This window comes from Morus notabilis, unplaced genomic scaffold (assembly GCF_000414095.1).
Source record: "Morus notabilis unplaced genomic scaffold, ASM41409v2 Scaffold3452, whole genome shotgun sequence".
NCBI lineage: Eukaryota > Viridiplantae > Streptophyta > Magnoliopsida > Rosales > Moraceae > Morus > Morus notabilis.
In genome coordinates this window covers 56829-70560 of record NW_010360862.1, presented here as the reverse complement: position 1 = coordinate 70560, position 13732 = coordinate 56829, and the positions used below count along the sequence as shown (strand labels likewise).

At 35.7% G+C, this 13732-nt stretch overlaps 2 protein-coding genes across 2 annotated transcripts; both read right to left on the bottom strand.

Annotated features, from left to right (window-relative positions):
• Window positions 1-6330: 6330 nt before the first annotated feature.
• LOC21386320 (mitochondrial adenine nucleotide transporter ADNT1) lies at window positions 6331-13097 on the bottom strand. Its single transcript, XM_024165155.1, has 8 exons — window positions 12646-13097; window positions 11895-11943; window positions 11596-11759; window positions 10954-10991; window positions 10238-10350; window positions 9884-9997; window positions 7138-7482; window positions 6331-6743 (listed from the first exon to the last, which is right to left on the bottom strand). Exons 1-8 carry the CDS (start codon window positions 12810-12812, stop codon window positions 6660-6662), a joined length of 1074 nt encoding a protein of 357 aa, XP_024020923.1. The 5' UTR covers window positions 12813-13097; the 3' UTR covers window positions 6331-6659.
• Window positions 7645-9450, bottom strand: LOC112091465 (pentatricopeptide repeat-containing protein At5g42450, mitochondrial). The gene has a single exon (XM_024165154.1). The coding sequence runs from the start codon at window positions 9371-9373 to the stop codon at window positions 7910-7912; it is 1464 nt and encodes a 487-aa protein (XP_024020922.1). The 5' UTR covers window positions 9374-9450; the 3' UTR covers window positions 7645-7909.
• Window positions 13098-13732: the final 635 nt, after the last annotated feature.

The following is a 13732-nucleotide window of genomic DNA, read 5'->3' as shown; positions in this document are numbered from 1 at the left end:
AACTAAACAAAACTAACACAGAATTGGTTTTAACAAAGGGTTATCAAAGAACCCGAGATATGATTTCAGTAAAATACTATGGTTTTAGACCTCGCTTGTACGAGGAATACCCGTGAAGAAAGATTTTGAAAATAAGGTTTCTACAACATAGTTTCACGGTGGTTTACAAATTAACCGTAAAATGACTTGTGGAATAGTTTCAAAAGTCGGTAGTCGAAAAGAGATTTTATAATGGGATTTTAGTGCTTGTAACTAAATAAGTGAGTAATCAGTTTTATAAAAATAAAATTGAATGATAATTTCTTTTAAAAGCTTAATAGTTTTTGGGCATGATGGGCACTTGCGAGCTAAATATGTTAGGCCCCTAGAATTTTAAAGTTAGATGCGGGGTCCAATGCCCGTATTAGTTCAACAGCCCCGTTTAAGTTTAAATTTTCAACGGCCTAAGAGTTAGAATGCCGTGAATAAGTTTCTAGGCCGAATTGGGCCTTAATACCATAATTTGTCCAATGAGGAAAATTATGGAGAATAAGTTACTATATTGAGTAAATGATTTTCAATCTAGACATAAGTATGTTAAGGGCAATTAAGGAAAATAAGATTGTGAGGATTTAATAAATTGATCCTTATAGTAAATTATCCTTCAGTAAAGGAAAGGATTACATGCCTTAAGTAAAGAGCTTGATTTCCTTCATAAGCTGCTAAAATAGAATAGCAAACGACAGATAATCTCACACTCTCAATGGGTGTTCATTTTGAGAAGTAAGCAAGTAAGATAATAGACTGTTTGGTGAAAAGTGGATTCTAGCTCTGTAAATCAGATAAGTAGGAATCTCGCCTACAGTATGAATAGATTTTAAAGAAAAAGTTACACATGTTTTATATGCATGTTTATGCTTTAAGTATTGTATATGATGTCATGTCATACTACATACACCTTAATAAGTCAAGAGGAACTTATAAGAATAATCTCAATTGAGTGTCACCCCAGCCTCTGAGAGGGAGGCATTCAGTTCAGTTATAATCACGGTGTCATGGGGGACCTTGTAAACCCTCACGTCCCGATGATTGCGCGTAAGTGGTACGAGCACTCGGGCCCATCAGTAAGCAAGATAAGATAAGATAATAAGACTATGCTAAGACATCATAATTAAGTATGATCAGCTCATGCATATTTATTCATGTGTACTTACAGTTATTTTGTGAGAGATGGTTCCTACTTACTGAGCGAAAGCTGAATCACATATGTTCATGCTGTAGGTAAGAAACCTATTAGCAATTCTTGAAGGGCAATGGTGAGCGGCGGGCGAATGGTGGAGATGGGAATAGATACCGCTCATAAATATTTCCGCAATCAATTTTACGTTATAAATAGTTTTGCTAATTATGATTCGAAACCTATATGTTAAATGGTTTTGTGGATTATGGTTGTTAGTGAGCAAACTTACGGAGTAAGTATATATATATATATATATATATATCCATATGCTTTGATAAACATATATGTTAAGATTTGAATATTTGATCAAGAAAGCAATTCGTAACATATGTCGTATTAGTAAGTTTTTTTTCTAAAAAGAATGCTACAATATTTCTACCGCATTTTAAAAAGAATGCTACAGCATTCCTATAGTATTTTAACATGCTGCAGCATTCTAAGTAGCATTTATAAAAAAAAAAATGTTTCACAAATTTTAAGAAATCCCAGTAAGTACGAGTTAAATTCAGTTACGGTGATGGCCACTCAGGATGGTCGTCATAGCTGAATACCAGTACCAAGATGGATACCGACAGTTACCGATTGGTAACCGGCTGGTTCATAGCATCGTCGGCGCCGACAGTATTCGTGGATTTTCAGCTCATGCATATTTATTCATGTGTACTTACAGTTATTTTGTGAGAGATGGTTCCTACTTACTGAGCGAAAGCTCAATCACATATGTTCATGCTGTAGGTAAGAAACCTATTAGCAATTCTTGAAGGGCAATGGTGAGCGGCGGGCGAATGGTGGAGATGGGAATAGATACCGCTCATAAATATTTCCGCAATCAAGTCGTATTAGTAAGTTTTTTTTCTAAAAAGAATGCTACAATATTTCTACCGCATTTTAAAAAGAATGCTACAGCATTCCTATAGTATTTTAACATGCTGCAGCATTCTAAGTAGCATTTATAAAAATAAAAAAAAATGTTTCACAAATTTTAAGAAATCCCAGTAAGTACGAGTTAAATTCAGTTACGGTGATGGCCACTCAGGATGGTCGTCATAGCTGAATACCAGTACCAAGATGGATACCGACAGTTACCGATTGGTAACCGGCTGGTTCATAGCATCGTCGGCGCCGACAGTATTCGTGGATTTTGGTTGTACATGTGGTTATCGGGCGGTAACTGGTATTCGGTGGATTTTTTTCTTTATTTTTATTTTTATTGTGATTTGTGGATTTTGTCAATTTTTTTTTTTTTTGCTTTTACATGTATTATTTGTGATTTTTCTATATTTTTTAGGTATTTTGACGATTACTGTCGTTAATACTGATGGTTGTCTGCTGAGAATCTCGGTTGGATAGCAGTTTTGTGGCAGTGCCAACCGGTCAAGAGTTTGGGGATATGAGTGTTCAAATTCTAAAAATCGGATAAATAGTGTCAACAAATTTTTTTTTTTTTGCTTTTACATGTATTATTTGTGATTTTTCTATATTTTTTAGGTATTTTGACGATTACTGTCGTTAATACTGATGGTTGTCTGCTGAGAATCTCGGTTGGATAGCAGTTTTGTGGCAGTGCCAACCGGTCAAGAGTTTGGGGATATGAGTGTTCAAATTCTAAAAATCGGATAAATAGTGTCAACAAATTAAGAGTTCAGCAGCATATGTATCTAAATTCTTAAAATGGAGACTAACGATGCCAATAGATTAAAAAAGTTTGGACACTTTCTAAGTTCTTAAAATATGGACTTAAATGTCAAGAGTTATAAAGTCTTGAGACTCATGGCGCAAAATTCCCAAAAGAAAAGAAAAAAGACACGCTCATGGAACTACAAACGAAGCTTACATGTGAACTCAAAAATGATACGATGTTCCTTTCACCAATTTTCTCATACGTAGGGGTGTACATTACCAATGTTCCCAAAAGATATACTTATGGCAGCCAAACATCATTACCATCTAATTTGTTCTTTAACTCAAACATCATTACCATCTAATTCGTTAAAAGAACAAAACCCTCAACCATGGAACTATAATCGGTGCTTTGCTTATAAGTGCACTCAGAAGGGCATTTTTTAGTCTAATTCACATTTAGGAGTAAACTCTTGTCACTTTAACAAATACCTACAAGCTCATGCTAGCCAAAGCAAAAGCTCAATCAAATGAGAGTAGTATTGATTAAAATACCCACAGATGGACGGAGGCAAGGTAACAAATTAAGAGCAATGAATGAGCAGTGACAGTGATTGTTGACGAATCTAGAATGAGTCTACAAATCTGTATCATTTAAAAAAAAATAAAAAAATAAAAAGAGTACTTATACTCTACCAATAAGAAATTAAGAGCAGAGATGATGAGCTTTATAAAGAATAACGATGATGAAGATAGAGATAGACAAGAACGAGGCACCAAATCCGCAGTGATGAATTAGCAATGACGGTGATCGGTAATGACTCTGTAACCATCTTCAAATCTGCACAGGAGGGAGCAGAAAAACACAAGAAAAAAGAAACAAAAATCACTGTTGCCTGTTTGTCCCCAACCCCACAAGAGGCAAGAATAGATGTCATTTTAACTAGCATATCTTTTCTTGTGTGATCTAAGAACAGTCCTTGATTTACTAGGATAATTCTTTCTTTGATATTAAAGCTCTGAATATAAAATGTTGAACAAAACAGGAATCTAACACAAACTTTTGATCAAACACCACACATTAAAGAATGCTTCGAAGTTGCACAATCACAAGAAGAAAATAGAAGAGTCAAACACAAGATTTTTACGTGGTTCAGATTTGAGATGAACTGCATATCCACGGGGACCAAAAGTCACAAGTTCAGTATATCGAACAGCAATTACACACTCAAGGATATGATCAGTGCTACTGAAACCTCTCTGTACAATAACACAGTTTCACACAAGAAGAAGATGACAATCTTCCCCACATTTCTCCTCACATTACACCCTTCACACTCTCATGGCTTCTTCATATCTCGGTTTTGCCAAGTATAAGCACTAAACAGTTAATAAACTCCATAAATGCAGGCAAAGATCCAAATAATAATAATAATAATAATAATAATAATAATAATAATAAACACTAAGGACTAAATATGAATGAAAGAAATAATAACAATAGTGGTTTTGTTATCACCATAAATTACTAAAAGACAAACTCTTGTTGGAGGAAACTTGGAAAAACATGAGCTTGCGGTAACATTCCAAACTCAACTTAGGAAACCATGAATGACATATGAATGCAAAAGGCAACATTATTATTTTGTTGTCACCATAAATTACTAAAAATGGCTTTTTTTAACTCTAAATGGGTACTGGAATTTCTGGAATTCGCGTAAAACCCAAAGAAGTAAACCTTAAAATTTTAATTTATACTCGATTGTTCCGTATTGTTTTTATAAATGATCAATTTTGAACTTCAAAAAGACTAACATGCCCTTACCAAAAAATTTACACAAATAAAAAAGATCTCCCGACTTTTTTTTTAAGTATCTGTTTGGCATTATTTTTAGAGACTGCTTTTAATTTTTTTTTTCTTTTTAAGAAGTTACGACGTGTCAGGTCTTTGGTTATTTTTGTCCAGCAACTTCTAAAAATACTACTCAATAATATAATTTGAAAAGCATGCTAAGGTTACTTTTACACAGCAGCTTCTGCTGTTATTGATTTAAGTCACTAAAATAACTTTGATAATTAAACTTACTTCTCAATTTATCTATTTTATTTATTCCATAACAAAATAAACATATATTTATATATTTTATTTAAAAAATTCTAATTTGTAACAAATATATTGTGCTAAATTTTACTCAAATATTTTTAATAATTTCAAAATGTTTCAAGCTATTAACATTAAATAAGAAATTTAGTAATTTATTTTCTACAAATATTTTAACTAATAAATTTAAAGTTATATATATTTTTAGTATTTTAGTTTAAAAGAAACTATAATTATGTGTGCTAAAATATGTCTATTTTAGTTATTATATATCTCCACAATAATTTTATACCTAATTTAATAAACACATAAATTTTTATTTCTGATATTCATATCATTTTTGAAATATATATATATACACCTACATGATTATGATCACAAGTCACAATAACTTTTAATTAACAGCACAACAATAACAACAACAAAAATATTTTAACGGCACAATAATACCAAACTAACTCTAAATTTACTAAAAATTATTTTTTTTAGAAAAAGAAAAAGTGAAAACCTTCTTCGAAACCCCTTAGGGTTTTCTTCCTTTAAGCTCCATCTTCAAAGGGCTTGTTGCGGCGAGGAAGTGGAGGCGGATCAAAAAAGGGCTTGTTGTGGCGACTAAGAAAAGTGGGAGCCGGCTTGTGGCAATAGCACACTTATAAAATAATTCTACGTTCATTGTGGCATAAAACATAAGTATCATTAAAATAATTATTATGAATTTTCGTAACCTATAAAATATATATATATATATATATTTTTTTTTTTTTTTTTAAAAAGGCAACTTCACTATGTGTAATTTTAGGTTGGTGTGTAATTGCCGGTACTCTGCTAGACTACACTTAGAATCATTCTACTTTTAGAGAATTAAAATGCAAACATATCAATTTTGTGGAAAATTTATCCAAATGTCAGAAGTGTTGTACAACCTAATTCACCTCTATTTCTGAATTATGCAAACATAGCACTCGTGGAAATTTTTCCATATTTCAAAAGTGCTGTACAACCTAATTCACCTCTATCTCTGACCAATTAATGTTCGCTTCTTTTTTTAAAAGAAAAAAGAAAAGAAAAGAAAAAACCCCCCACTTCTGGCCTCGAGGACCCCCCGCTTGCATACTTGAACGACGGCACAAAAGAAAAGCCAGTAGCATGCAATTTCTGGCAAAGAATTAGTAATTATTACTATAATACATAAATCTAAGAAAACTACATACTAAAACCGGCCTAGCTTTTTTCAATGTCTCAAATTTTCTATCCATACCAAAAAAATAAAATGTTCATAAATCCTCTTGTTTAAGAAAAGCTCACCTCAAAACTTCACACTCAACAAAGTATATAATCAGATAATGTATTGTTTAGTAAAGTAATAATTCAACGAACTAGAGACAGAGAGTAAGAGAAAGAGGCTCGTTGTATGAGATCACTATAAATAAAGAGGAATTCATTTCTGAATTCTTATGGAGCATCAAATAGGCAGTTTCTGCAGCGTCAAAACATTTATTGGCATACATATCAAATGGGGAGGTGAAAACCTACTCATATTCTCATAGGAAACATAGACGGGAAACAAGGGAAAGCAATTTATAAACAACAAGCTCAACCGCAACTACTAACTTCGGAGAGGCAAAAAGTAAAGAAATTATCCCTAGTTTACCATCTCTCTATCCCCTTGCCTACAAAAATACCACACATGTAAACAAATATCATGGAGCTCTTCCTCCTTTAGTCAGATATCCTGATCTCCACTCCTAAAATGTCCTTCACCATCTCATACGTAACGAATGCGATTGCAATTGATGGCACAACCTGCGAGATTGAAGCGAAATCAAACAATGTCTTTCTTTAGCACGGGCAGTAACAATGTATGAATTCATCATATTTTCTTATCAATAACATTTACTCGAATAACATTTACTCGAATCAAGGATTCCAAAGAGTAAAAAGTTCAAAATGGGAGTTATTCGTTAAAAGATGGTCATCTGCTAAATGATTACATGATTTCAGAAACCGTGACCTGTGGAACTTTACTTTCTAGCAACCAACCTTTATTATTAGTTATCACTGAAAAACCTCAATTTTTCCATTAAAAAAAGGTGAATAAGAAAAATCCTAAACCTCAATTTGTTTATTAACCAGTTAGACCTGATCTCATAAGCAAGTGTACCTGAAAATAGAAAACAACAAAAGGATTAAGACTCACCTTGACAGAATTGGGGATCAACCCCTTGTACAATGCCCCAAAGCCCTCATGCCGAACAGTTTTCCTAAAGGCATCAACCATGCCATTGTATTCAAGTGGAGCCTTGCCCCTTCCATCACCAGTAACGACAGAAGCAGCGTTGTGCCAGCCCACCATCTGCATTCTCCGTCGAATAACATCAAGAGGGTAAGCAACAGTCTGCCCAACAGTTCCAGCAGCAGCTCCACAAGCCAGCCGTGTCGTCACACTCAACTCATTCTCATCAACAATCCCAAACGGTTTAGATTTGATTAACCAATCCTTGAGAGATTCATAAACAGCAAAGTTGAGACCAACATATGGAACCTGCAAGAAACAATTGAGAATAAGTTCGACAAAAACAGAAATTAAAATTGGCAAACCTTCCAAAAGTTGATCTAAAAGCAATTGAAAGTGAACGTAATATCCTATCATGCAAGAAGTTCATAATTCATCTATAGTACAGACAGGTCTCTCCCTAGGGGTCATTGTTGGCTCAATAGCAAAAGCATCGGGTTATCAAGTAAGCTTAAAAAGGAATAGTATATCCAATTATATTGGAGAATAAGACAAACTCACTTAATTGGGAATAGTTTAGGCTAACGTCATTTTACAGAAAGCTCTCTTCCTAAGAAGTGCAACTGCAAAGTGATATGCTCAGTTGGGGGATTATATCTCAATGCAATGTGCCGTAGCCTATTTAGTACCCATTCAGTGGCATAAATATCCAACCCAAGGAGGCCAAATTTTGATTTCAAGAATCTGCCAGTAATATATAAGCTTCGTCCACTTGTGTGATCTCAACGAACCACTTCAAAACCATATATATTTCGTCCTTCTGGTGATGATTTCTGTCCCCTGTAACAAATACATGAACTTTGTTTCTAATCTCAATCCAACAACAACCAGGGACCCTCTTCAGTCCCTTTTCTTTCATTTGTCTTCTTACTTCTGAGACATTCTGCCATCTACTAGCTGCAGAATGTGCATTAGACAACATGACATATGAAGACACATCCTCAGGATCCAAAGCCAGAATTTTGCGTGCTGCCAACTCCCCCAACTCCACGTTAGAGTGGATCATACAGCCTCCAAGTAATGCTTTCCAAAAACCAACTCCGGCCTCAAATGACAAATCATGAATAAACTCTTCAGCTTCTCTAAAATGTCCAGAGCGGGAGAGTAGGTCAACCATACAAGCATAGTGCTCTGATTTTAGCAAGCTGGGGTTCTCACGCCTTAACCTATTAAAGTATGAGTAACCTTCATTGACCAGACCAGCATGATTACATGCCCATAATAAACCTAGAACTGTGACATCATTAGGCTGACAACCTGATTCTTGCATTTTTTCAAAAAAGATAATAGCTTCATGCCCTCTTCCATTTTGAGCATAACCACAAATCATGGCATTCCATGATACAGTTGTTCTTTCCCTAAGCTTATTGAAAACCAAAAGGCTACTTTCCATGCTTCCACATTTTGCATAAAAGCTTACAAGTGAATTGCTAACAAACACATCAGGCTTGCCCAAGAACTTCACAGCACATGCATGAAAGCTTCTACCTATTCCAAGGGCAGCAACATTAGCAGCTGCAGTGATTGCACAAGGAAAAGTAGACTGATTAGGTATTAATCCTTCTCTAAGCAGCTCAACAAAAAGATTCAAAGCCTCTTCATTGTGGCCAGTCTGGCTGTACCCACCAATCATTGCATTCCATGAAACGATGTTTCTCTGGGGCATCAATCTAAAAAGATGATGTGCATCTTCAATCCTGTTCTTTTTTAGGTATCCACATATCAAAGTTGTGTAAGAAACAACATTGGGAACTCGGGTATCTTCAAAAGCTTTACAGGCATCCTCAATCACGCTCAACTTGCAGTACAAGTCCACAAGTGCACTTCCCACAAAGACATTTTTATGCAAACCTACCTTTGTCGCACATGCATGAAGTTGCTTGCCTACATGAACATCTTTTTGAGCAATTGATGAACGAACTAAAGTGCCAAATGTAAACTCATTGGGTCTGATATTTGATGCAAGCATTCTTGAAAAGAGATAGACAGCTTCTCTATCACGGCTCCACCAAACAAATCTCCCAATTATGGCAGTGGCAGATACCACACTTAGCTCAGATGCTTTGTTGAACCATTGAAGCGCATCTAAAAATGCATTTGATCTAGAACAAGGGGAAACAGCTTCTGATTGATTTTGCATAGATGATGTTGCTAGTCTAAAGGCACCAGATCTTGTATTTTGGTTTTCAACGAGATGGGAAGATGCAGATGAGTAAGTTTTCCTCTGAATGAACTGGGAAAATGAAAGGGATTTCATGTGTGAGTTTGATGGGTATTCTGGATCTTGGGGACTGAAATTCAATTAGCTAATTATAATGGCTGCATTAATCTATTACCCCGTTGACCCCAAATGTAAGATATGTATATGGATCTGGTAACGCAATGGAACAAAATAACTAAACTAATACCTAACAAGATTCCAAGAACAACATTAAGGAAACAAAAAGCAAAGAGCGAACACATAAATGAAATATCAGATGCTTCACTTCCAAAAATAATAAGTGGAAGAGATGGAAAATCCTAAAAGAGCACCAACAATCCTCAAGTGTGCCTTAACATGTACTCCTCATAGCTTTTGTTTCTTTCTTACTTTTATTCTAGTACGTTGGTGAAACATAGATGATTAGAAGACAGAGAAAAAATTACTTACAACTCCAATAACCGAAGGAAGCCAGCCTTTGTATAAAGCACGTGGACCCTCCTCTCTAAGCACAGTTGATAGAGCATGAAACATTCCCCTGTACTGATATGGAGACTTCTCTGTCTGTGTAGTCACAGAAAAAAGAAAATCAATCCATGTGAAATACAGAAGCTAGAAAATTATAACTCCCTAATAATAATGGATCAAAACGAAAACTTAAGCACCTTAAATCAAAACAATTCCCATGTGGTACGGTAAAATGAAACAAAATAAACTTCGATAGATATCTTCTCCGACGTGTACAGGATACAAGCCATATATGTTCCCTTCAGATCAAAGGAATGAAGTGACCATAATTAGTACCTGCACGGTTATTCTTCCTCGCACCATGTCCATTGGGTATGTTGCGGACATGGCAATAATACCAGCACAAGCTCCAGCTCCAAGTCGTAGGAGAGGAGTCAGCTGAGCATCCTCTGCACACAAAAGGAAAAGATGACTTAGAAAAAAACTATATTCCCACGTAACACCTTATTTCAATCTTCATGGCTGATGCCTGAAATTCAGGACAGACATAAGATAATTTTAGCTATATCATTATCATCTCTAACAAGTAACAAGTTATGTTCCAGTAAGAGGTGCAAGAAGGGACCAGACCCATAAGTGGCCTATGCCCGGCCTAACAAAAGAAAAGCCTAACCTGGCTCAGCCAGCACTGGGGAGGGGAATCTTAAGGCCAGAATAGGCTGGACCTATGATATGGCTGATGGGTAACACTATAACAAGCTAAAAGGAAAAATACTTCTAGCTAAAAATATGGTATTGAACAGTAAAGACCCATGATGTGGAAAAGAAAATATGAATTCAACTTCCAGCTTAACTTATAAAATGCTATGTTACTTTAAACTAAATAGAAAATCAAGAAGAATTTCAGAATTAGCCTAGTAGCATTTTAGTGGGGAGACTAGAAGCAATGTGTCAAAAGCTAACCTAAGTTTCCAGAAAATATTCAAACTACGAGAACCACAAAATTAATACATAAAGCATCAAGACATGACATATTCTAAAGCTCAACATACCATTGCCGGTTTGTTGACGATACAAAAGCAATATTCCGCTGTAAAAATTGGCAAAGAGTGATCATAAGAAGGGAGAAGGAAATGAAAATTAAAGATGCAAAGTAGAGTTATCCTACAAGATATATGGAAAAAGATGGATAGAGATCAACAATTCTACAGTAATACCTAAATTAGTGAAACTGTGTTTAATATTAAAGAACTATGCAAATTACTATATATGCTCAAACCATTTTTACACAGTAAAATCATGAACTTTTTGTTTTCAGACACAAAAATGAAACATTTAAATGCCTAGACGGCTATGAGTCCCAGTCATCACTTAATATAAAGTGATAAACACGTATCCCACAGACATCATAAAGTAGATTCCTGGAACACAAAAATCACTTCCCCTATTTGATGAATCAATTGTGAATAGCATCTCAAGGATAACAAACAACTTTCGTTTCCATACATGACATTATGCAAGCCTAAACGTCTAAACCGACAGAGCACACTCATATGCCATTGAAGGATTTCACACCACGAAAAATGGCATTTCAAACATTTAGCCAGTAGCTACATAAACAAGTTGATGATAATACTTCATACAGAAGTAAAAAAAAAAAAAAAAAAAGGCAGTGAAATTTGAAGAAAACATACTTAGAAGCTTGCTCATAGCTGAAAAACTTAACAGCAGAGTTTGGGACTATACGAGCACAATTGGTTCCATTTCCTTTAAATAATCCACGGAAACCTTCAGTTCTCCAGATATATTTTAGGCCTTGAATTGTTCCATTGTATTTTATGTTATGGGGATTCTGAACCTGAAGAGTATATGAACTAATCAATGCGTTGTGTATAAAAAGGGGGATGTGCAAAATAAAGAATGCTACACTATATAGCACACACATACATGTGTATGTATGAATGTATATAAATAAAACTACCAAAGAAAGTACCTGTAGCAATATCTTCAGACGTTCTAAAGGAGCAACGGCTGTGCGAGACCTGCACGGCGTATTAGAGAAAACCCTCAAAAACTGAACTAAGTAGTTGCCTTCAACCCCCAGGGAAACTAATTCAAGTAAACAATGACATCCAAAAAGCGCACCCACAAAAAAAAAAGAGAGGATAAAATGACACAGTACTTTCAGTTGTTAGATCAACCAGTTCACAGTTAAGTTTAAAGTTCAAAAAGAAAGAAAAAGAAAATCAGTAGTCAAAGGTCAAAAGTCATTTCTTAGAGCTGATTCCACATTTAATATTTTCTTGATGCAAGAGCACCCTATTTATTAAAAATTTTAAAATCTCAACCGGAAAAACATTTTCTCTTTAAAAAATATTTGTCAAAGCAAAGTGGAAATCAGAAACTTTCATGAGCAAGTTCCAACAATACAGAAGGCATAGCGGTAAAGACTCCAGAGATCTTACTTATCATCTCTCATTCTAAATTCAATAAGATTCAATAAACCCTAAACGGCTAAACCAAAAAACCAAACAAAAAATCCATTTCCGACCTCAAAAAAAATCCCGTCAACGATGTTACACCAGAAATTAAAAGAAACACCACATATTTTCCTCACCACCATAATCAACAAATAAAACTGAAACGAATAAGAAAACAGAAAACTTCAGCCGCAATTTTCCGGGGCAAAAAACCTCAAATTTCATCAGCGAACAAAGCAATAATCGACAAAGACCGGAACTTACACTCCTCCGGCGACTCCACCGGCGACGAGAGACTTGCAAATGCTGAGGACAGCATAGTTCGGCGCCTTCACCACAGTCTCCCGAGCTCTGGCCAGCTTGGCCTCCTCCGCCAGATTGACGATCGTCGAGACCGCGGATTCGCTCTGCTTAACATCCTCCGAAGCCATTTTCGATTCGAACTCGGCTATTAAACCCTAGGTCGTCGGAACACCTGATCTGAGCTTTCCGGCGATAAACCGACAGCGGTATCGAGAACTCCAGTGAATCCTATGGGAGCGCGTGGGCCTGCCGCATTCCCTTCGTCGGCGCAGGGTGGTCGGCGGCGTCCGACGGCTGCGATGGTGGTGAGAAGAAGTGAGAGAAAGCGAGGGCAAAAGGCGAAGCTACGAGCGGCTTTCTCAGGCTTCAGAGTGACGGCGTGGGTTTTTTAGGTGAGAATTTATATATACGGACAGAGACGAGAGAGAGAGAGAGAGGAGAGAGAAAGTGGCTCTTATGATAGTCGTAGTCGCGAGTGTATGATAAGAGAAGGAAAGACGCTGTAGTTGGTGGACACGTGTGAGGGGAGAGGGTTACCTTATGCTATGTTCGGTAGGAAGGAAAGAAAATATGATAGAAAAGAAATATGGAAGTGATGAAAATAGCAATGATAGAAAGGAAATTATTTTTGTTTTATGTTGTTTGGTATGAGAAGATGGAAAGAAAATGAGCTTACCTTCACTTGTTTGGTATTGGAAGTTAAATTGAGAGGAAAGAAAAAATTTTACTTATAAATTACTTTTATACCCTTAGATTTTTTGCTTGGATGTTGATGGAGAAAATGGTAGTTTAGTAACTTTGCTCATTTTAATGAGTTGTCCCCATTTTTTATTCCATTTTCTGCCCACTTGTGGAAAGAAAAAAAAATAGTGGGGCCCACAAGTATTATTTTTCACTCCATTTTCTCTTCCTTTATCTTTTCTCTCCTATCAAACAATCTACATTTCCATTTTCCCTCCCAAAATCTCTCCACCTTCTTCCTTCCTTCTACTTTTCTTTCCTACCAAACACACTCTTAAGGCCTTAAGTACAGACATTTGAGGCCTAT

Excerpts from the sequence above, each read along its gene's own strand:
- LOC112091465 (XM_024165154.1), bottom strand. The coding sequence starts at position 9,373 with ATGCAAAATCAATCAGAAGCTGTTTCCCCTTGTTCTAGATCAAATGCA.
- LOC21386320 (XM_024165155.1), bottom strand. The coding sequence starts at position 12,812 with ATGGCTTCGGAGGATGTTAAGCAGAGCGAATCCGCGGTCTCGACGATC. Across the intron at positions 11,944-12,645 it reads GGTGGAGTCGCCGGAGGAGT|GTCTCGCACAGCCGTTGCTC; the intron begins GTAAGTTCCGGT and ends TACGCCGTGCAG. Across the intron at positions 6,744-7,137 it reads TGATCCCCAATTCTGTCAAG|GTTGTGCCATCAATTGCAAT; the intron begins GTGAGTCTTAAT and ends TCAATCTCGCAG.